The sequence below is a fragment of the Lutjanus erythropterus genome, chromosome 1, assembly GCF_056507025.1.
Source record: "Lutjanus erythropterus isolate fLutEry1 chromosome 1, fLutEry1.hap2, whole genome shotgun sequence".
NCBI classification, from domain to species: domain Eukaryota; kingdom Metazoa; phylum Chordata; class Actinopteri; order Lutjaniformes; family Lutjanidae; genus Lutjanus; species Lutjanus erythropterus.
This window is the reverse complement of record NC_139317.1, coordinates 17,599,621-17,623,806: the sequence shown is the minus strand read 5'-3', so window position 1 is coordinate 17,623,806 and position 24,186 is coordinate 17,599,621. Positions and strand designations below refer to the sequence as shown.

The 24,186-nt window shown below is 38.5% G+C and overlaps 2 protein-coding genes across 3 annotated transcripts in view; both read left to right on the top strand.

Annotated features, from left to right (window-relative positions):
• rasa3 (RAS p21 protein activator 3) overlaps nucleotides 1–6,563 on the top strand; it is a 55,813-nt gene extending 49,250 nt beyond the window's left edge. For both annotated transcript variants that reach the window (XM_084715348.1, XM_084715340.1), the window contains 6 exons: nucleotides 1,377–1,483; nucleotides 2,895–2,977; nucleotides 3,076–3,284; nucleotides 3,378–3,481; nucleotides 3,574–3,757; nucleotides 4,859–6,563. In XM_084715348.1, coding sequence (XP_084571474.1) covers nucleotides 1,377–1,483; nucleotides 2,895–2,977; nucleotides 3,076–3,284; nucleotides 3,378–3,481; nucleotides 3,574–3,757; nucleotides 4,859–4,934 — 763 coding nt within the window. In that variant the 3' untranslated portion in view covers nucleotides 4,935–6,563. The remainder of the gene's footprint in view (nucleotides 1–1,376; nucleotides 1,484–2,894; nucleotides 2,978–3,075; nucleotides 3,285–3,377; nucleotides 3,482–3,573; nucleotides 3,758–4,858) is intronic.
• A 4,015-nt stretch (nucleotides 6,564–10,578) lies between these two features.
• pros1 (protein S) lies at nucleotides 10,579–22,818 on the top strand. The gene is made up of 14 exons (XM_084715327.1): nucleotides 10,579–10,742; nucleotides 11,351–11,508; nucleotides 13,542–13,566; nucleotides 13,666–13,749; nucleotides 13,863–13,985; nucleotides 14,179–14,304; nucleotides 15,578–15,706; nucleotides 15,847–16,087; nucleotides 16,789–16,975; nucleotides 17,133–17,297; nucleotides 17,515–17,683; nucleotides 18,871–19,007; nucleotides 19,123–19,351; nucleotides 21,687–22,818. Exons 1-14 carry the CDS (start codon nucleotides 10,664–10,666, stop codon nucleotides 21,869–21,871), a joined length of 2,037 nt encoding a protein of 678 aa, XP_084571453.1. The 5' UTR covers nucleotides 10,579–10,663; the 3' UTR covers nucleotides 21,872–22,818.
• The last annotated feature ends 1,368 nt before the right edge of the window (nucleotides 22,819–24,186 follow it).

Genomic DNA, 24,186 nt, shown 5'->3' with positions numbered 1-24,186 from the left:
TAGATTGCTTTCAAGTTACAGGCTCCATTTGTTTTATTACAGTGTCAGAATTAATTTAGAGATCGAGGTAGCTAATCTGCCATAGTGGACTTGTATTTATTTATTTATTGGTAAATAAGTTGCAAGCTGAGAAGCATTCATCGGCTTGTGGATGCTGTCAGAAAATAAATGCTAAAAGTTTCATGTGAATTTCTTGTAGGGCAGCAACTAACAATTATTTTCATAATTGATTAATCTGGTGATTATTTTTTCAAGTAATCAATCAATTGTTCTATAAAATGCCTGTAAATAGTGGCACATGCCCAAGTGACACCTACAAAATATTGAAATATTGTAGTTATTGGAATCAGAAAGGTTTTTTTTTAATGACTAAAGCACTTGGAAGATGATCAAAATAGAGCCTGATTATCGTTCTGATGAACAATTAATGGATTAAATGACTGACTTCTTCAAACACACAACAACAAAATACTCCCTGTCCTTAACTGCATTACCACATGACATGGTAATATTAGGGCTGCAACTAACATTTATTTCATTGGTGGTTATTCTGTTGATTATTTTCATAATTAATCGATTAGTTGTTTGATCTATAAAATGTCTGAAAATTGTAACGTGATCAGTGCTTCGCAAAGTCCAAGATGATGTCCTAAACTGTTTTTTTCCTCCACATCCCAAAGATATTCAGTTTACTGTCATAAAGGAATAAAGAAACCAGAAAATATTAACACTTGAGAAGCTGGAATCATTGAAAAAAAAAAAATCATAAAAAAATTACTCAAACCAATTAATTGTTACTAACTAATCAGTTAATCATTGCAGCCCTAGATAACACAACCTTGACGTAAAAATAAACTGACATGAATTGTTCAGTGTGGTGGATTATCTCGAGTTTCCACTCTCTACAAATTGGTTTTGTTAATTAACTGAAAAAAAAAAGCTTGGAAGTAAATCAGTCTAAAATTCTGTGCTATGATTTGGAAAAAAGTTCCTAAAAGATTTATATACAATTTATAAGTGAAATATGCAAAAACACTGGTACCTTTGATCTGCTGACCCATCTCCTTTTTGAGTCATAGACTGTAAAATCTATGATGGCTGTACTGTTTTTACATGTACAGCAGTGATGAAAACAAGGCATGTAAACGGAATGATTAATGTAGACTATTGACTGCACAGGATTCACTTAACCAGAATGAAGTGGTGTTTAAAAATTATTTTAATTTATGTACACTCTTATACATTTAGGTGCTGCAGTATTTTATAACTGTAGACATATATAAGGGATGTATTGAGCTAGAGAGAGAAAAAAAAAAAAAGTTGTGATATTTTCAGTGAAACATGAGCTCCTGTGTCTCCCACCCATTTCTCCTCAGATTTATGATAAAGAGAGCACAGGGGAGAAACCGGTTTGGAATGAAGAACTTCAAGAAGAGATGGTTTCGCCTCACCAACCACGAGTTTACCTACCACAAAACCAAAGGTGAGGTCAAAAGGTTCAGGATCTTCTTGCAGTTGCATTGTTTCCTCGTCTGTTTATGTCATCGTTTGTGCTGCGCTCACGTACGAATCGGCAGGAGGGTGAGACGGAGGCAGAGAATCTGCTGAGTGAACATTTAGTCTGAACACAGTGTGCGTTCAACACATGTGGTGGAGATTAAGTTACTGAGCAGGCAATATGTTTGTGCTGCATCCAAACAAGCTCAGGCAAAAACAGAAAACATAAGCTGTTTCTAAGTTCCATTGTGCTGTTGATGGACACTGTTGTCCCACAATGCAATGCACAAAGGATAGAGAGAAATATCAATAAATGTGTGTTCTGAGTTTGTCACACCATAAAAGCACGTGTTATTAAACACTCAGCCAAATTTCAATGATTTAAAAGAAAAAAATCACCAAGTATATAAAATTGGGTTTCAGAATCGTCCCCATCCGCCAGCAACAGCAGATTATCCTTAAATCCCAGTTGTCTCTGATGCAAGTTTGTAAAACTACCCACTATAAAATGTTCACTGCAGAGGCATTTGTTGGTGGTGATCCTCAGTTCTCCATCAACACAGCTCTTCACAAAATCAGTCCACCTCTTCATTCTTTGGAAATTTGAACAAGGAGACGGAGCTGTTCTGTAAATTCTGGCATCCAGAGACGATCCATTTGCTCTCTAATTTTTATATAATATTAGGTCAGTGGTTGTGCTAAGTGCAGCTCCAGTGCATCATCAGGCCGATGATTTCAGGCCCACCAAAAGCTCATCAACACAAAAATGGTGAAAACAGTTTGACGGTCTCTGCAATTCAGCACTACATAGTTAACAGTCTTGAGACATGTTTTCAGCAAATATTTTTTAACATGTATTAACTGGTTAGAAGCAAATGTCTCTGAATTTGAAGTGTCCAGGGCTCAATATTAGATATTTTATACTTAAAACACACACACACAAAAAAAAGACAATATCAATATTGCCAAATATCTAAAATTCAGGTATCAGAGTTGTATCAGTGAGTGGCTGGTAAAACTTGAGCATTCACTGGTCATTAGGGTAATGGACAAAAGCTTAATTTTGCCCCATTAGGCCATGTACCTTGCAAAACAGGAACTGCTCATAGCTATGATGAAAACTGCTCGACATACAGACAAAAATCTAAACAATTTAAAATTGTGGATGACCTGGGTTTTTGGGGACCATGGAGTCAGACTTTGAAACCCCTGCTGTGTACAATTAGTTTGTAGTGTAGAATGGGGATACCGCTAACTGGAATGACTCTAATGGCAGACTAACACGGCACACATGTTTTAATATCAAGTTAATAAATGTTTTTTATCATTTTACTCATTCCTCCATCCTTTACTTTTTTGTAATTTGTCATGTCTGATGTGTTTCCTTTTATATCCAGGTGAAGGCGCACTGTGCAGCATTCCCATAGAGAACATTCTAGCTGTAGAGCGACTCGAGGAGGAGTCCTTCAAGATGAAAAATGTAAGGGCCCCACACAGCTACCCCCTATGAAATCTTTTTGGTACAAATAACTCCTGCATGTACTAAGATTCCTCCTCTTTCCTTTTCCCCTCCTCCAGATGTTCCAGGTCATTCAGCCGGAGCGCGCTCTCTACATCCAGGCCAACAACTGTGTGGAGGCCCGCGACTGGATCGACATCCTGACCAAAGTCAGCCAGTGCAACCGCAAACGGTTAAGCACCTACCATCCTTCAGCCTACCTCAACGGCCACTGGCTCTGCTGCAAGCTGTCAGCAGACACAGCCCCGGGGTGTACGCCCTGCACCGGGTAAGTAAAGACGCCAAAATCTCTCCAGCAGCATCATTGGGTTCCTGTCCTTTTTTTCCACTGTCTCATTCTCCTGTGTGCATCTGTTTTCAGCGGTCTGCCAGCAAACATCCAGCTGGACGTCGATGGAGACAGAGAGACTGAGAGGATTTATTCCCTGTTCAGCACATACATGAGCAAACTGATCAAGATGCAAGGTCAGACGCTGACAGCGAACGTGCACGTGTATGATTTGTCTATGTTCATTTATTTTTCTGTCTCTCACTCTGCTTCCTGTCCTCTCCTGCAGAGGCCTGTGGCAGTAAGTCCGTGTACGATGGGCCCGAACAGGAGGAGTATTCCAGCTTTGTCATCGATGACCCCCAGGAGACTTACAAAACCCTGAAACACATTGTCTCAGCTGTGCAGACCTTGGAGCAGCAGCACACCAAGTACAAACGTGACAAGTTCAAGAAGACAAAGATAGGCAGCCAGTATGTTCTTTGTTGGTTATTTGTGTGTCTAGCTCCAGTTAGGTTTTGTTATTGCTGTGGTTCTCGAACTTTTTCTGGCATTCGGAATGATTTTCAATCAATCATTAACAAAGATGGGGGTTAAACTAATAAAAAGGATTCCAAGTTGAATTTTTGTGAAGTAAAGGTCAGTCAAAAAAACTCTTGTTTGTTTACCTTCCTGCCACAAATCATATTCATTACACTTAATTTCTCCAGTGGTCATCCACGTCCTCCTGCAGTGGCTCTGTGCCTCGCCAGCAGAGCCTACCCCACAGTTTGAGATCCACTGAGTTATTGTATGTATAAGCAGGGCTAGAACTGTGGAAAAACTGTGAGGTGCAAAACTGAAATCTATTTCAAGAGGAATTTCCCTTTTGGGCCAACAGGTGGTGCAGTCGTACAGCCCACAATTTCTTGTTTATCATGTACAAAGTATTTTGGAACATTTCAAATAACTACAAAGTCATAATTTTAACCTCTATTCTGAGCTGTTTGCTGGATTTTCCCTTCAGTCCAGGCACATTAGCATCTGATTAGGACTTTTGTGGTTATTTTGGCCCCCAGTTCTGCATTAAAGGCTCAGTGTGAAAGAATTAGGAGGATCTATTTCCAGAATATTGCAGAAATGGAATATAATATTAATAATTATGCTTTCATCAGTGTAAATCTCTTGAAAATAATTATACTTTTGTTCCCTGTTCAACTGTGTTTTTTTAAAAGGGCCAGATTTGAAAAAAAGTAAAGTGTTAAGGGGCACTTGCCTGACCTGAAAAGTTAGGAATTTAAATGTGCAAAACAATGCAAACAATGCAACTTATTATTTTTTTTCTCCACATCTATAACACAATGTCCAATTTCTCATTCAGTTTGACACCTAAATTCCTTTTGCTTAAATTAGCCTTTCTCTCAATTTTAGAGATTATTTATTTAGTTTAACTGCCATGTTGGTGAGGTGAACCTACAACCTCACCGCGAGGCACACCTAAATCCTACACACTATTCCTGTAACAGGAAATTTAGTTATTTATAGTCTATGTCTGTCTTCAAATAAATAACATCATCCTCCTCTTGTTTTCTCAGGGAGCACCCGATTGGAGACAAGAGTTTTCAGTGCTACATCCGCCAGCAGTCTGAGAGCTCCACCTACTCCATCTAGCCATGGCCCTGTGTACTGTTTCTAAGATGCCCAGAACCAGCATATTTTTCTTTACCGCAAAAGAAATCCGTCTTACCAATGCTGTTGGTCTAGTATTGAATTTTAAATCTTTATTTATACTTAAACAAGATTTTTTAAAAAGTCAGTTGATGGACTTACTTGTTCAGTTTTAAGTAAAATAACACTTTTAAGAGTCAATACCAGACTGATGATGAGCTGTGTAGATGGACGTTTTTTTTTTGCAGTGTCTCAAGGTGCTCCAAACTTTGGAGAACAGACCTCAGCAAGAGAAAAGGAGGAACAATTGTGGAGGAAAGGAGCGATAAGAATGAAGAGATAATCACACCATGCATCTATTTGGGTCTCCTTTTTATGATGTGACGAGAGAACAAACAAACAAACAAACGTTTTCACTGGACAGTTTTGACAGTGACCGACACGCACTTTAATCGCCTCCAAATCTATGGATGAACAAGCCTCGCAGCACACTTTCAAAAAGCTTATTTTATCTGTTTGATTTGTATTTGGTTATTTTAATGGTTGTTGAAATGATCCGTTGTATTTCACTCTATAGAAGGAAGGAAGGACTGTAATTTTTCCTTTTTTGGGTGGTGTTGTTCCCATGTTTTTTTTGTTTTGTTTTTTAGTTTCGTCCCTAACCTCCTCAGGAAGGCTGTGAAGGTCGAGGGCACACAAGAAGAAGGGATTGTCAGGACCAAGCACAGCCAAGAGCAGCTTGATGTTAGCTATCAAAAATCACTCCGCGGACAGTTTTGTCCCTCATTCTTTAATCCTTATCATCAACGTGCTAACAGATGTATAGGTTCACATTTCATTTTGAAGCCTTGTTCTGTTGTGGTCAGATGTGATGCCCCTGTGTAACCAGGACCTGGGTTAAAAGAATAACTTGTTTTAGGAGGGTTTTTCTTGTTTTCTGCTTACATTGAGTCAGACAAACAGTTTTGGTTTGAGGGTATGCTGAACAGTTTATTTAGCATGGCTGGATGTTAAATTGCAGCTTCTCTTTTAAGTAAGGCAAAATACACTGGATGGCTGATTAGTTGAACTCCAGCTCAACAACAAAGAAATTATATTTATGTTTAACTTTAGCACCAGTTAGATATCAGGGTCAAATTAACTCATTAAAATATGCTGTGGGCCTCTCTTGACTCCCACAACCTACGAACTTTGAATTTGCTGTAACAACAATAGCCTATTTGTAGTCATCACCTGGCACATTTAGGTGCTGTTAAAGATATTGCAAAAATCTGAAATAAATTGCAGTAAAATTGCACATGATATGCCATGTGAAGACCAAAGAGAACGACACATGCCTGGGCTCAGGAACAGATAGAGTAGGCCCACATACTGAACCGAGAACCTTGTCGCCTGTTTTGCCAAGTTTGTAGTCCAACCATGGTTGACATGCGCACAAAATCATCATCAATTCCAGAAAAGTAGCTTTAACCACAATGTACATGATAAAACTGTGTATTTTGCTGCTTTTAAGAGGTGCTGATACTTGTTCCCAACATCCAGTAGTTGAGCTAAGCCAAGAAACTCAAACTGCATGCAGATATAAAAAAAAGCATGTTTGTTTCACTCTATGTAACTAAAAAAAAAGTAAAACTCTCTTTTCAACTATCACAAAGCAGAAACTATGTGTTAGCACAGCTCATAACCAAGGATGTTTTTTTTTATCTTAACTTCTAATTAATCGATATACTAACATTTTAACCAGTCGCGTCTCCAGTTATGATTGTGAAATGGATAGTGTGTTACTGGTTGTGTTGCCCTGTTGGCTGCCTGATAATGTAGTTCTTCTGTTTTGTGAGTTTAGCTCTGTCTTACTTTGGCAAAGCTGCACCCTGTAGCTTAAAACCTATTTATGTGCATTCCTCTGAGAAACTACCTGCTGTGAATCTCACCCGTCAGCACCCCAGAATCTGTTGAAGGTACCGGATTTATTGTTGTTAACCAGTAGTGTTGTTTTATGCTTCCCGAAGGCAACCACTCCTCATTAGCATTCATATTCATCAGCACTCACTTGCGCCAAACCAGTGCATGTGAAGTCTAGTCGTAGTCACAGCGATGGTAGCCTCCACAGTCACTTCTGTGCGACCAGGTGATTACAAACCACGAGATTTTTGTATTTTCCAAAACTAAGCACCTGGTTATGTAGCCTCATGGGTGTTCCCGTGATCACAGGATCCCAAACAGTGCCAGTCATCACTTTTATAAAATTCTCCTTATGAAAAACAAACAAAAAAATATCATTGTTTAGATATGTTTTTTTTATATCTCAAAACCTGTTTTAAAAACAGACAAGCAATTATTCCGATGACATCTTTTTCTTTGTTGAATATGTTGATCTACGAACTATAAGGAACAACAGTTTGACTCTGTTTTCTATCTTTGTCTTGTCATACAGGAATCTCGCTGTGTATCTGAATTGAATGACTGAGGTCTGTGTGTGTGTGTGTGTGTGTGTGTTTTGTGCGTATGTGCGTGTTTGTGAGTGTGCATTTGTCAGTATGTGCATGAGTGACTGACATGACGGGTTGTTTTGCCAATTGAATTAACCCAGTGTTACAGGTCAGGAAAGGCAGAGTCCCACTTGTTAAAAAAAGAGAAAATCACTGCCTGTAATTATCTGATCTCATGTATCTCCTCTTTCCTCTTGTAAAGAACCACTGTTCCAATTCAAGGAACCTTTGCCGATATATTCTCTCCAAACATTTTATGTATGTAATAACATTGACGAAACGTCAAGACTGGGTTGCACCAACAAAGATTAATTTAAGGGAAAAACTTGTTGGCCGAATTATTAACTGGAGTGAAAGAAAGAGAAGACTCATCAAAAAACTCAAATTAAATTCAGTCTGTCCCTGAACTTTCTTCACAGAACTTGATTATTTTGCTCAATCGATCTAAAAAAGGCAGCCATTTTAAAAGTTGAACCTTCTCAGGTGTAAGTTTAACGTTAATACTGGATCACGTTTTTAAATTAGAGTTTAAAGTTTTGGTGCATTACAAATTAAAATTGATCTGGGTCTAGATAGATTTAAAGCTTGTTGAAATTTTTTGTGCAACATAACCTAAAGTTAAATCATGATTTAATTGGGTCTAAAAATTATCCTTGTTAGTGCAACCCAGCCTAAGAGAACAGTGTTGCTTTGACCTCCGAACTTTGGTGAGTCGTGTTTGTTTCCACAAACTCTCCTCAGGTTTATTAAATGCAGCAGTTTTTTTTTTTTTTTGCCAAGGCCGAGGAGACTAGGACTGAATTATAAACCACCAAACAGCTCTGTCTCTCATCCCAACATGGTGATCATATTTATTATCATTTTCAGCAAAACCTTCCCAGAAACATTGGCTGAGCTGGTGGGGTGATGGCAGTTACAGTAACGGCAACTCCTCCACCCTAAAGCCCACAAAGGAATGACTTATGCAATAATGGTGTTTCAGCATGCAATAATAGTAACGTTCCCTCAATAAGCCCTTCAAATTATCACAAATTAACAACGCACATCTGTTGACCTTTTGCAGTAAAATGCCTCTTCAGATAAACACATATTATAAAGGGAGAACAGTGTATTTTGTACAAATATTTTAAAAGTATTAAAATAAGCCTGTTATATGTGTACATAAAACAGTTGAATGAATGGTGAAAATGTGATGTGTTTTTTTTCTCCTGAATAACTAAATGAAACCAATATTAATGCAAATGCATGTGTCTGTGTGGTTTGTTCAATCTGCCTCTAATCTAAAGTGTACACACTCACAACAAGAGCTTAATTTTTTTTTAGGAAATATGTTTTGTTAAAATCAGTTTCAGACAAATTCCATTTAAATGATGTCAAGCTTTTTCCCAGTGTGGTCCATCAGTCTTCTCATTTGTCTACGGTCATACAGTGAATCATCAGATTTTTGCCCAAACAACTTAAAATGGATGTCTTGTTAAACTGCCAGAAAAAAAAAACACAAAATTTGTTGGTAAGTGTCCATTCAAACCTGTCTATCTTGCATTTTCTCTATGTCTTGCATATGACATTGTGAGTGAATGGTGAAGGAAAAAGATGCCAAATGCCCCCATCTTTTAACAGAACAGCTGATACAGAGTAGTGTTGATAATTGTACCCTAATGCATTAATTTCCAGAATATTTCTGGTAATAGCAAAATGTCTAATGTTGCATAAGGGATTCAGTTTGCATTTTCATTCAGGCAAGCCAACATCAAGGCAGGTTATGTTGCCAAATACTAATATTTTTTTATATTAATAATGAATGAGGTGACTCACTGTACCCACTGAGAATCAACATGCAGCCTTTATGGCAGCTTCTTCAATCTTATTGTGGAGTTACTGGATGGTTCATTCTCTATGCTTTTATCAGTTGCCCTCAGTGTATATAATTGCTAGGGAGGTAAATAACGTTTGCCGTTTATGAGTGTCTAGTGAAGGTGTAGCAAACTATACACACCAACATATTTTACATGTGTGTGAGTAAAATGTGTGTACATCACTTTAATATTGCAGCTGGTAAATGTGGGGCTAAATTTGATTTATATATTTCTATTTATTATAATAAATGTAGCCATTTATTAATTTGTAAAAGATGACATACACATTTATATACATTTCCATTAATTCCCCAGTTGCCCATTAATTTTCCATTTTATTTAATATTTTTTCCTTTTTTAAAATTTACTGATTATTTTTGTATTTAATTTAACTATTATTTATATTACAGACTTATTTATTTCTGTATTTCCTTTTTACATTTCTTAATGCATTTCTGCTTCATTATGCAAATCAAGGTGCTATCACTGAAAGTATGTCATTGTCATACCTGACTATTAAATAAATTAATAACATCCGTGAGAACAGCTGATACATAGTTGATGCCTACTGGATCAGATGAAGCGAACATCTTCCCTGGCGAAGTTACACTAAAAAGCACGTTTACCGCTTAAAAAGAAAGAGGAGGAGATTTTTATTCCAGTAATTTTATTTCTGCCTTTGTATTTTGTGATCAACATGGTGGAAACACTACCACCTTTGTCCACAGAGGCCTCCAAAATCAACAAAATAAAAGTATCCATTTAAATCATATTTTTAAATTAATGCCTAGATTCATCTTTAATATTATTTTTGGTGCATTATTGACGTAATAAATTATTTATTGAGCCATTTATGTAGTTCTTTACTTTTACATTTAGCAGTTTCTTTCTTCCACAGTTCCTGTACTTTTGCTCTGACTTTGAAATGCGAGTGAAGAAACGTTGACAGTCGCCTAGCAACAACGCATTCTGACATTCGAACGTCTGTTAAACGTTGAGAATATAACGGTAGCTACAGCATGTCAGTTTATAGTTTGACGTAACTTTTTCTTATTTTCTGACTCTGAGCGTAGTTTTGTGACTTTTAGAAACGTTCCTAAACATCTTACGGACAGACAAGCTTTGTAAACCCTATTTTCTTCATGAGTTCAACGGACCAGCTGCCTCTCGCAGCGGCGACATGTTGGCATGTTAGCAGCGCTCTCTAGCTGCCTCCCTCCCGCTCCCTCTCTGCATCTGCTCTCCTGGCGGCCCCCGCCACTCCCCCTTCCTCAACGAAAACACTTTCGGGAAGAATAAAGTTTTTTTTTTCCCCTCACGCGGACCTGTGCTCAGCCAGTCTGTACTCAGAGCCAAACCGTGGCCTAGCAGGAAGAACGGCCCGACTATGTGGAGAAAGAAACGGGCACTTGGGGAATCCGTGGCTTGTCTCGTATTTCTTGTGACGCTCGTCGATGCTTATCAGTGTAAGTATGGAAGTGTTTGGTTTCTGCGGTTAACATTTTGAACCCTGCGTAGTGAAGTATTAGTGGCACTGGCTGAGATTGAAAGAAGCTTTCAGTCTGGATATGAGCAGTTGGGAACGGTTTCAGGACTTTTTTTTTATAACTTTAACATGAGAGCAGCGAACAGAGAACGGAAAGTGTGAGGGGTCATGACTCCTTTCTGCACCGCGAAACAATGACTGCCTGGTCAACATGAGCTGCTTCTTACAACAACTAGAGGTCATTTCTGAGAAATAACGGTTTCGCAATGACCTTTTTTTTTCTGGCCAGTTCACAGAAGAGTAATTAGGTTGTCCACTTTGTCCATGCAGGCAGCAGCCACATCAACCATCTGTCATATGAGGAAAGAGAGGACTTAAATTCCTCCTGGGATCAGTCATGTGTTATGATAATGTAGCTGCATATGGCTGCTTTTATTAATCACACGTGAGAGTATAATTTATAGTTAACATGCACAGGCTTGTTCACCTCTGACTGCTGTAATAGCAAGCATGCAGTTACAGTGAGGAGATAGGAGATAACTACACAGTATATTTGAATGAGTGTGTGTCTATGTCTGTCTGTTCTAGTCCTGGGCCAGAGCACAGCCTCCCAGTTCCTGAGCAGGCACAGGAGAGCCAACTCTCTGTTTGAGGAGAGCAAGAAGGGCAACCTGGAGAGGGAGTGCATCGAGGAGCTGTGCAACAAGGAGGAGGCCAGGGAGATCTTTGAGAATCAGCCAGAGACGGTAAGAAGAGTGGCAGCCCCCTGAGCTGACCTGTGAGCTGTATCCTGAGAGAAACATAATCTGGTTCCAGATCTCAACCAGAGATGTTTAGATGTTCCGTTTTTGCCTTCACCATACCGATTCCGATACCTGAAATCTGTATATCCACTGATACTAAGTACTGTAAACCAGTAAACCAGTGCATTAAAAAGAATCTATATTTTTTTTTTAACAGCTGTCCATTTTTAACCCAGAATGTGGGTGACATGGTTGCTGTCTTTGTTGTATGGCCTGACTCAGGTTAATCCCTTTGTAAAACAAATACATACAGAGAATGAATACCATAGAAAATTATTTTGTCAACTTGGGGAAAATCTGGGGAAAAATGGCATATGGGACACTGCTGGGTAGTAGGAGGGTCCTGTTTCAGGGTAAGTAAATAATGTGGTATCAGATCAGCAAGACTCAGTAATGAAGATATCAACATTTTAGGCAGTATTGGAGGCATTTTCCAATTATTCCTATCAGTATCGGAACAACTCTAATTTTAACAGCATTTCAAGTGGGGAATGAAGTGAAACTCAGTGGCACTTATAATTATCAGGCTAAGGGGATGAAGGAGAAAAAGAAATTCGGAGATGCATTAAGCAGTCAGTGAAAAAAATGCAGTAGATCAGACTAGGGCTGCAATGCAAAATTATTTTATTATTGATGAATCTTCCTATTATTTTCTTAATTAATCAATTATCAGAAAATAGCTCATAGTTTCCCAAAGCTCATGTTGACGTCATCAGATCTTGTATTATATCTGACCAACAGTCCAAAATCAAAATATATTCAATTTATTGCATAGAGGACTAGGAGAAAACCAGCAAACATTACAATTAATATTAGGGATGCACAGTATTGTATTTTTGTAGATATTGCCGATGTAAGCACACTTTTTTTCCACCTAATTGCAGAGGACATCACATCTCTCTTGTAGTGGAATTAACACAACATTATGTCTTCTATTCTTATTGTGATGGTCCAGTGGCAAAGGCAGACATAAAACACAATGCTTTTCGAAATGTACACATTCACTGGGCAAAAAAAACTACTGCTAATAATTTTTTTAAAGTGGTGCCTGTTTCTCTTTGTTCTTCACAAATTTGTCATGATGATCAGGATGAATTTTGTAGTGTTGAATGAGTGTGATTTGGCTCCTCCTGGCCTGACCAACACTGAGCAATCATTTCAAACTTCAAATAAATTCAAATGTAAATCTCTCCACTAGGGTTGTTCCGATAACAATAGTAATATTGGAGAATGCCTCAGATACTGCCTAAATGCAAGTCTATGCACCGATCCAATACCGCCAAACCCTGAAATGGGACCTTCAGCAACGACCCCTATGCTTTTTAACCTGAGCCGGCCCATACAACAATGATAGCGATCATATCCACACAGAGTTCGTATTATACAGCTGTTAAAACTAAACACTTATGATATCTTCAATTGCACTGGTATGGGATTGGTAGCTGATGCTCAAAATTATTGGAATGGATATGGGGAAGGAAAAAATGGTATTGGAACATCTCTGTTTCACACCACTGATACACTCACCTAGTATGCACATAATGAAAGTGTCATCTTATCGGCCTTTCTTATCAGTAGAAATGTTCATTGTGGGCTCATAGCGATATTTTATTTGAAGGCCTTTGTCGGCTGATACTGATGATGTGCCGGTATTGTGCATCAATATTGTTTACATCAGTATAGAATAATTTTCTTTTGATTGACTCGTAGATTTACCAGCTAAACATTTCAGCTATAGATTTGCCATTATATCTTTGAAATGTTTAATTTCCTTCCAGAATAATTTACAAAAATTAAACAAGCAGTATCAAGATGTTATAAAGTTTTGAACAGAAGAATTATTCTGAGCACAGCTGGCTGCAGTTTCACTTTGTTTCACATCCTCTCCTTCTTTGTCTTTCTTTCCATTTGATCAAATACAACTCTCAAAACTTTTGCTAAATCTCTTGCCTGTTGTGTGTTTTTTTTTTTTTTAGGAATATTTCTACCCCAAATATGTTGGTAAGTTTATGGAATTAATTATGTTTCCTAATATGTTGTGATATCAGTTTTGTTTTTCCTTTATTGGCTCCTTCTGATAAAGAACACCCTGTGTTGCAGCGTGTCTGGGTTCACACCGTGTCGGCATCAACAACCACAACTCTGATTCTGCTATCCCATCGGACCTTCGCACCTGTGTGAAGGGTAAGAGTATTTTAATGTCAGTTAGTCAGTGAGGCTCATACAGGTTAGCCTCATCTGTGAAATGTTTTTATCGCAGTTTTCATGTGTGTCCAAATGTGTTTGTGGCATGGCAGAGATCAGTAACCAGTGCACGCCGTTTCCATGCTACAAGGAGGGTTCAGAGACCTGTGTGGATGGCCAGGCCTCCTTCACATGTGTGTGCAAACCTGGGTGGAAAGGGCTTCGCTGTGAAGACGGTCAGATCTGATATGTCATTTGGAATTTTAAATGTTTTGTCCACTTTTTAAATAAGCACTCATGTAAACTCTATTTCTGATATCCTGTATCAATATTTTGTGCTTGAAATTAGACTTAATTCACCTTAAAACTGATACATTTAACCTTTTCAAATGAGTGAACTGGCTGATGATAGATGTGTTGATTGGGCAGACATCGACGAGTGTTCAGATCCTGAATTTCCTGCGGGTTGTAACCAAAAATGTCACAACTTCCCTGGTAGTTTCCAGTGCCTGTGTGAAGATGGTTACTTCATCAACGACAAAATCACCTGCGTGGGTAAGATTTCATTCATTGCAGTTTATGAGTCATTTAAACTTAAATTCAGTTCAGTTACACCCAAGGACAGAAACGTACAGTTTAATATACTTTCTGTGTGTGTGTGTGTGTGTGTGTGTGTGTGTTTATGATTTAATGGCTTATGTCACATATATGAGACATCCAGCTGTTGTACAGTCCCTATGGAAGAGGAACATATAGTGCTGACTAGGCAGCTGAGCAAACACTCTTTTATACACAGTATATTATCCGTTTTGAGAACTTCCTTTTTATTTGTTCATATGGACGATGGAACCCTACGCACTTCATAATAACAAAAACTCTGTTGTACAGCTGTTGTCCTCGGGGCCCGAACCATTTGTTATTTCTAAAGCTGCCCTGAGGTGACCTGTTATGCAACAGAATGTGAAAAGCTTTCAAAATCTGAAAAGATGGTCCATCCTTTGTGCTGTAAACACAGACCACCAGTCTCATAGCTGTGAGCTGCTTATAGTGTGTAGATGCTTGTGGTCTCATTTCCGCTTGTTTCTATCCAATCTGTCCTATGTGTCCAATTTTGTGTAGATAGTTCACTCAGTGTTTATCTTTGAGTGTGTTGAATGCTTGTTGAGTACAAAGTCTTCACAAACATGGACTGAGTCAGTTTGGTAAATTTGCTTTGTCTGTTTTTTGATGGGTCGTGGAGATTTAGAAGATCATACAGGTGGTTTTGCACATAGCCCTTCAGCAAATATCCCAAATAATACATGTTGCAAATGGCAAGCAAACACTGTTTCTTGTTGGAGCCGCAATTAATTATTTTAATTTAATCTATAGGAATGCATGATATATGATATATTTTTGCTGATATTCAGTATGCTGTTATTTTCCATCTCATTTTATCCCATTGCTGATGTAGATACCAATATATGTCCATATTTTTCCACCTAATTGCAGAGAACCTCATGTCTCTCTTGTAGGAATTAACATATTATATCCACTGTAATGTCCTTTCTGTCTTTCCTGTTCTTTACAAATTTGTAATGATGACAGCTCTTTGGATAGGCGGTTACATTTGTAGTGTTGAAGAAATTAATTTTGACTTCTCCTCACATAACAGATGCTTAGCAGTTATTACAAATACCAACTTTGTTGAGACACAAAAGAACCCAGACCACAGTCATACTTTTCAACCCCATGTAGTTGATTGGCATTTTAATTTTAATTAGAACTTATACTAGAAATTCACACAAGACCATTTACCAGTTGTCACTTTCAATTAACTTTTTTCCAGATATCAATGAATGTCTGTTGTACCCCAGTATCTGTGAAGAGCCAGCGAAATGTGTCAACACGCCGGGCATGTATGAATGCCGGTGTCCCCTGGGTTTCAAATACAACTTCACTTCCAGGACCTGCAATGGTGAGAATTCAATCTATTGTTCCTGTCTTACTCATGTAGTCTGACAGGTGCAAACCTGAGTACATTAAGCCTGATTTTTGTATGTTAAAATCCCACTGATGGTACACTGCCTGTAAATTTTTCTTTTCCTTTTGTTGCAGATGTAGATGAGTGTGAGCTGAATGTCTGTGATGGAACTTGTATAAACACAGTGGGCAGCTATACATGCCACTGTGATGGTCGTGAGGGTCTTCAGTTGGCAGAGGGCAATCGTTACTGTGAAAGAATCCCTGTTTGCGTTAAGCTGTGTGACGACAAACACCCTGAGATGCTTTACCTGGGGGAGCAGTTTGCAGGCCTTCCTGTCATCTTTCTGCGCTTCCGCCTGCCAGAGAACACAAAGTGAGGGTCTATCACAAACACACACACAGAAATGTAGTATACTTACATACATCTGTAAGCTGGGAACCTGCACATTAATTTGAGGATCAGCCCAGTACTCTCTGTCAAGTGTTTTTAGTCATAAATCTGTAATAAATATTGTCTTTTCTTTAGGTGACTAGTCAAATTTTGTAAGTTTAGATTGTATAAGGGGATAGATACTAGTATCTTCACTCTACCTCTAAGTCCATGCCAGCCTCTGAAATACAGTCAGGCAGTCCCTGTGGAGTTAAAAAGGTGACAGGATCACAAAAGAGTATTTTTAGCACAAACAACATCTCCACTGCTTTATGCTACAACAAATCAGAGCATAAAAGTTCATCCTTGACCCTGGAAACAGTAGTTTGACAAAAAGATCTTTGCTTTTACTGTAGATTTTTAGATGTCATAGATGAGTATTGATTGTCTGAAGACTGTGAGATGTAGTTCCACGTCTCTAGATACCATACTGAAATATATAAAATCTTTCAATGCCTGAAAAAAAACATCCACAAATCAGGAAACTGTAAGCAAGATATTAGTGAATGTTGGCGGATGTGGAGTTTACGTGATTTTTAGTAATTAGCCTACAACATTGGTATGGTAATGTAATTACATTTTGGTATAAGTAGTCAGATTACGATGTGAACACATATCCCTGACTTTCTGTTTCTGTCTGTTAGGTTTGCAGCAGAGTTTGACTTTCGAACATTTGACCCAGAGGGAGTTGTGCTGTACGCAGAGTCCTCGCAGGACTCGTGGTTCATGTTGGGGCTGAGAGAAGGTCGCATTGAAGTCCAGTTCAAAAACCAACACACGTTCAAGGTCACTAGTGGAGGAAAAGCCATCAATGACGGACAGTGGCATGTGGTAAGACAGAGCTGTAGTCCAGTCATTCCCTGCATATACTCAACTTGTTCCCCAATGGCATAGTGGTAGAGGAAGTGCTAATCCATAAACTGAATTGATGGTGCTAAACTGGGTTGAGCTATAGTTCAGTAACAAAGACTTGTGATATGTAACACAGATCTCTGTGGATGAACTGGAGAGCAGCATTAGTGTGAAGATCAGTAAGGAAGCTGTGATGAGCATCAACAGCCCAGACAGTCTCTTCACTTCAGTTAACGGCAAACTGGAAACCAAGGTCTACATCGCTGGTCTACCCAACCGCACTGACAACGTCATTAAACCTGTAAGCAGGTCATCTTCAAGCATGCACACTCAGTGAATCACCCTTCAAACATGGAGTTTTCCCCTGTGACCATGTCTACTAACTATCAGAATCACCTTGGTAACATTGTGAAATCAGCATATAGGGATTTACATTGGACCAGCTCCAATCTAGTGTTGTACTGTTTGTGTGTGTGTGTGTGTGTATGTGTGTGCTTGTGTACTCATCCATCCATTAGATCAACCCTCGACTTGACGGCTGCATCCGGGGCTGGAACTTGATGAACCAGGGGGCGTCTGGGGTAAAGGAGGTCATCCAAGAGAAAACGAGTAAACATTGCTTTGTGTATGTGGAACGAGGATCTTTCTTTATTGGGTTGGGACTGGCACACTTCAACATTGACTACAGTGAGTAAGTTAAATTATACTTTATCAATACCTGTGGGAAAATTTGGCATCTGCATTCCATCCTCTGCCTTTGATTTGTTCTAAATATTTAGGTGCAGTGACCAAATTTCATTTTAACTATGCTATCTTAGTTTGTATGTGTTCTGGGGTGGGAGGAAAGTTAAGCACTTAGCAGAAACATGTCAGAGACATGACAAAGAGAGCATAGATCTCCACACAGAGAAGCCCAGAGTGGCCCTGCTATTATATGTAGTAATATAGAACAGCAGAGGTACAAAGTAGACACATATGGCCAACAGAGTCCTGCACCAGGCTGGGTATCCATGGGTATCCACTGGGTAACCTGCAAAAAAGCAGAGTAATGAGTAAAAAATATATTTATCTAAATTTATGGGCATGGGTAAAAATGAACTAAATCTGGATGATTACAAAAATATGTTTCTTTTTCCTACAGAAGTCAGAAGTAAAAATAATTGTGCAGTATTTTTAACATTTAAATTGGTTAATCATATCAAGCCTAATCAGCTGCCAGGGTCTTTTTTTATTGCGAAAGTGCAAGACACAACCTTTGATCCTACCTGCTGCCAAATAATGGCACGACTGATAGCAACGTAGGATAGCTGCTAGCAGGTGTGCTAAAATGGAAGACATAAAGGCAAAAATAACCAGAGGAGAACACCATAGTGTGGACAATATTGTCGCAGATCAAGACAGACATTTGGGAGAAATTTGGTGTGATCAGAGACTGTGACAATAATGCTGAGTGGCTTCGCTGCTTGAAAAAAGTGCAAAAAAAAAAAATAAATATATATATATATATATATATAGTTTTGACAGTTTCAGGAGCACAGGTGTTGCACCAACAGAAGTGACTGACTGACTGACTGACTGACTGACTGACTGACTGTGTAACCTGTGTTTAATCATGGCTCAGTTTGTGGGACTTAAATTAACTTGTCCAGGTGGGTCCGTATTTGACTGGGAGACAATGTGGGTGACAGGTCAATTCTGGTACCTAGCTTTGGGGTGGTAGGCAGGTGCAAGTTTGCAAAACTGGACCCATGCAGGAAGGAATCTTAACCGTCAGTTACAATTACAGTATGTATGTTTTATATACAGTATTCCATATTGACAGATGACAGAACTTGAACTTGCATTTCCTTATGTGTGCGGATGTGTGTAACTAGGTGATTCTGGGAGCTGGAATGTGGATGTGAAGATGAATATACGTCCATCCAGCAGCACAGGTGTCCTCTTTGCGCTTGTCTACAACAACACAGTCCCCCTGTCGGTCGCTGTGGTAACGCAGGGAGAAGAAGATGCTGTGAGTTCATTCAAACTTTCAAACACTTTTGATGTGAATCGCTGCATGTCCTCATACATATACAAACACAAGCACACGATTAAACTTTGTGATGTTGTTTCCCTCCATGCTTCAGAACCTGCAAGTATTCTTGGATGGCGTCTCTGTGGCAACATTGGACTCACTCATGTTGTGTTACCCTGACCGGTTGACAGTGCAGCTGAATGTGACTGCCACAGAAATCCAAATTTCAGGCAACTCCTCCACTGTTACCTACATGAATACTGATGCCCTGCGGAAGGCACTGGAGCGCCTCAACTCCACCATGCAGAACCCCGTCAGTACATATATTGGTGGGATACCAGGTCAGTCAAACCAACAAGTTAAAGTACAAAAGTAACTTTTTTTCCAGTTCTTATTTCTACATTTACTCATTCTATTGCACCATTCCTTCTTCCTAGCATACATACAACACATATTCAACTTCCGCTTAAATTGTCATTCATACCAACAGTCCATCAAAGAAACAGTTTACAAACATAAATATATAGATATGATGATATATGTAGTGATAACTGCCTTTATGTTTTGAATATTGCTAATAATTTTACCCTAATGATATTTAACAGGTTAATCATCACTGGTTGTTCTTTAAATTGTACTTTATCTTTTCTGAGGTGCTATATGACAGTTCTTTCCACCATTGTTATGTGGAAGGTAGACTTTTGATAACTTTTGACTTGATTTTAATATACATTGCTTTCCTGCTGTCATTAGTAAAAGTATTAGTTTCTTTTCATCATTATTAATGTCTCTGAGTATCTGCTTCCAATATAGATATTTGTAATTCTTGTGAAGGTAACTATGAGCATATTGTTTTAGCTATATATGATCAGCATAAAAGGGCTATTGTGTCTTTCTGGCTCTAATCATTTCAAAATGACTATCAACTAGTCCACATCTTTTAATAAGAAAGCTTCTCAGAGATTTCCATATGCCAGAAAAGTAGTTCAAAGCAAACCCAAGAAATATGAAATATTGATTCTACTGTAAGAGTAGAAATGTAGCCTCAGGCTGCTCTTGGTGGTGGCTTTGTGAGGCTCTACTTGGAACAGCAGTGCTTTGAGTTAAATGCTAATGTCAACATGCTGCCATGCTCTCAGTGACAGATGTTTATCATTGTCTCGTCTTACCTTAGCATTTTCTAATCACCACTAAATACAAAAGTACTGCTGATGGGAATGTCATCAGTTTTGCAGGATTTTGGTCATGCACCAAAATATTGAACAGTCAAAGTTGTTTGACCAGATGATGGCGCTAGATGAAAACTTAAGGAATCACCATAGTGATTACACTTAACCCTGAAGGGAATGTGAATGTTTGGACCAGATTTCCTGCCAATCCATCAAACAGTTGTTGAGATAGTTCACTAAAACGTAATGTCAACCTCATGGTGGAGCTAGAGGAAAGACAGGGGATCACCAAAGTCATTTCTGAAAGTGTTTACAACATTTCTTAGCAATCCAGCCAATAGATGTTGAGATACAGTATTTCAGTCTGGACCAAAGTGGTGGACCAACTGAGACATTGGAACTGTACATTTTTCAACAGTTATATTAATTGCCAGCTATTTTGATAATCAGTTAATTGGTTTGAATAATTTATTAAGAAAAAATGTTTAAATTCTCTGATTCCGATTCTTAAATGTGAATATTTTCTGCTTTCTTTATTCCTCTATGACAGTAAACTGAATATCGGCTGTAGAGATGTCTACATTTGAAAAACACCTTGTTGTTAGTGTCATGTAGGAGCTACTGTTCTACCTAGAGCAATGGTTCCCAGCCTACTTGTATCTATGAAAAGCTTAGCCTCTTCAACCTGCACACACACGCACATACGCCAAAGGAATAAGTGATTCATTCCACAGCTTTAATATTAGTTATAATTGTTTCCATTCTTAGAGCTCCTACCTTTGCTAAATGACTTTATTCTAGTACAAGCTTAACATTTTCTCTTTTAACAACCCAACAGAGTAGCTTTATACACACTCACCCTGATCAAAAGAATAATAATGATTCATTATCACAGAGCTTGAGAGATCACAGAAGGGTAGTTTACTAAGTAGCCTACAACTACTGCAATTTTTGATTGAGGACCAAAAAATTTATATTTTTAGATAGTTTTATATACAGACTTTTGTATGATTGTGATTTTAGTTAACGTGCAAATATAATTTTGACAACCTCCGAGCAGACAAAGCCTTGGGGACTCTGTGGGATTTTTAGCCCCCTGATGGGGGCCCGGGCCCCAGGTTGGGAACCAATGACCTAGATGGATAAATAGCACTACAGGCCAGAGGAAAAAAACAGTTTTTTGATTTGGGGGCGAACTTTCCCTTTAACTTAAGTTATGAAGTTGTTATCTCCATTGTCTTTTACCTGGTACTTTGTTATTTTGTTGGTTATATTATTTTATATTGTGTAGCATGTTATACCTTGTAATGTTAACACAATACCAGAATCTTTTTTTATTGCTTCAGCACACTTGATACATGATTACACTGATCATATCACTTAAAACATCTGGTATCAAAAAAGTATCTAAGTACTGATGCTTTTGATAACCTTATAACTTTGGTATTAAAACCACCATCTCTCATTACTGTCGTTCTCACTGACTGTCCCACTTCCTTTCTTTCAGACGATGTCCCGTTACCTGTCACCCCTGTGACGGCCTATTACCATGGCTGCATGGACATCGCTGTTAACGGCCAGCAGCTGGACTTTGACGAGGCTATCAGCAAACATAACAGCATTAAGTCCCATTCCTGTCCTCCTGTCTCTGCCCCTGAGAGTCACCCTGATACACTGCACCGCACAGAGTGACCTTAATTAACAACTGGATCACATTGTAAAACCCTCACATTAGTCAGCGTCCCACAGCACCACTTCTTGGGATATTTTTGAACGAGGGATATAAGAGATGGAAGGGAGAGAGGAAAAGTGACAAGAGGAGGAGATAGAGGTAGACTGTTATAGTCATTTTTGTCGACTTTCTCTGATGGGTTAATTTTAAGATTTGTCTTACACTTTACATCCATACAGTATTATTGCTCCTGACCTGGGAGCATCTTGTTTTCTGGGGTTTGGGGTTATGTATTTTAGTGAGGAACAACGAAAGCTGGCTTGCCTGTGAGCTAGTCGTAAGCTGGATGGCTGGTTGACATAGTTGTAGCAGTTTGTTGCAATGAAATAAAACGCTTTCCAAGAAACATTTGAAAAGAGCTGAGCTCTGTTGCACGCATGCCATGTTTGGAGCAAAAGATGGTTCTGTTTGTGTAGAAAAATAAACAAATGGTCACTGTTGACCAGGCTTTTTGAGACCACCTGCCTGTTGAATCATGGTACTATCTCTAAATTCTCTTCATTTCTGGTCTCGTGGTGGCAGACGTCTGGAGACAAGTAGCAAGATTGTGGTTGATGGTTGTGAAAATGAAAACCACAGAGAAGAAAGCTGAGCCTTCAGGTTTCCGATACAATTCTGTTGTATTTTCTTGTTTGAATCAGCTTTCTTTATCGGAGCTCTGCCTTCCTGAGGTGTTAAGTAACATTTAGAAACATGATTAATCATTTTATTGTTCCCGGAATCCACCATGGTCTGACAACAGCTTGTCTTCTTCTATTTCTGCCCTTTCTTCAGGGTTTTCCTGGTTGTCCAGTGTTCAGAATTCACCTTGTAAATAAAACAAGCCATCTTTAATATATAACTTAAATGCAGTTGTTCAGTGTTGTGTTTGTTTTTATGTTTGTTTTAATAAAATTGGTCAAAGCAATCTTATCTGATAGTGTTGAATTTTAACATTTTAATTTATCTACCCTCTTGCCATAGAGACAAGACCACAGAGGATTTCTGTGTCTTTGAACTGACCTACACAGCGTGTGTCTTAAGTCCTGGGTGACACAACAAACTTTTATATCCGTTATTTACAAAACTGTGTTTGATCCAGGTGTGTTTTCATTTAACATCATGTGATTTATTCTTCATTTAGATATTTTTAGGGACAGATGGAACTGCAGCACTGCACCATTATACTCCATTCTGCCACCATCAGTCCACTTTAAACTACATCATCAAAGATATATTTTCATTCAATATATACTACACAGAATATATTGGCAAAACTTTTTATCATGATCTCTTTATCATTATTATTATGTTAGAATGATCATGTTTTTGTAACCCAGTATGACATAAAACAGAATAACTTCAACATGTGACACACTTTAGCCTAATTGGCCTAGATACAGGAGTGGGAATTCAGAGGAAAAAACAAGTGAAACACAAAAAGCAAAAACATGACGGATGTGGGTTGAAATGTGAAGAAATGAGACTGTCAAAACAGGAACTGATTGTCACCCAAGATTCAGGAAAAACAAAACAGAAAGAAAAACTATCTGGAAAAATAAGTAACGGGTCTAAGATAAACTGCCGTGAAAGTTATGGGTTTTTTTTAAACTGTGTGATGACTGATATGATTCCATCACCAAAGTGGAGAGAGAAGATCTCAGGTCTACTTTAGAGATAGAGATTTAAATACTATTCAAAATATTTTAAAAATCATAAAATATGATGTATTGTTGGAGACTAACGCACCCGAACTATGTTATACAGTCAGACACAATTAACTCTGCCTCCCAGAGGCAGACTCAGGCTGTTTGAGGGGCAGGGAAGAACATAAAAAGGCCACCCTAGTATCACATTTTCTCTGTTGGCATTGCACCATGTTTTCTCCACTGTAAAGACACCCTAGAGGGACAAAAATACATATTTCCCTCTGGATTGTAGTGCTATTTATCCATCTAGATTGTTTTGGTATGAGTTGGACTTAACTTTGGAGATGTCAGCTGTAGAGTCTGCCTTCTCTCCAATCGCTCAAACCATCGAAAATATAAGTTTAAAAAATCATCAGCAATGTCTCTTTGCAGACATCATGACCCCGTTAACTCAAGATATTCCACAGGCTTTGTTGTGAGCAGTTTCATGTAGGAACTACTTTCTTTCTATGGTACAATCTACCAGAACTAATTACAGATGGTTATTGGAATGTAATCTATCAATGAACATCAACCTTTCAACAAACATTAAAATATTCCACAGCAGTCCTTCATTATTGGTATTTTTCAACAGCAATTCAGTTTGG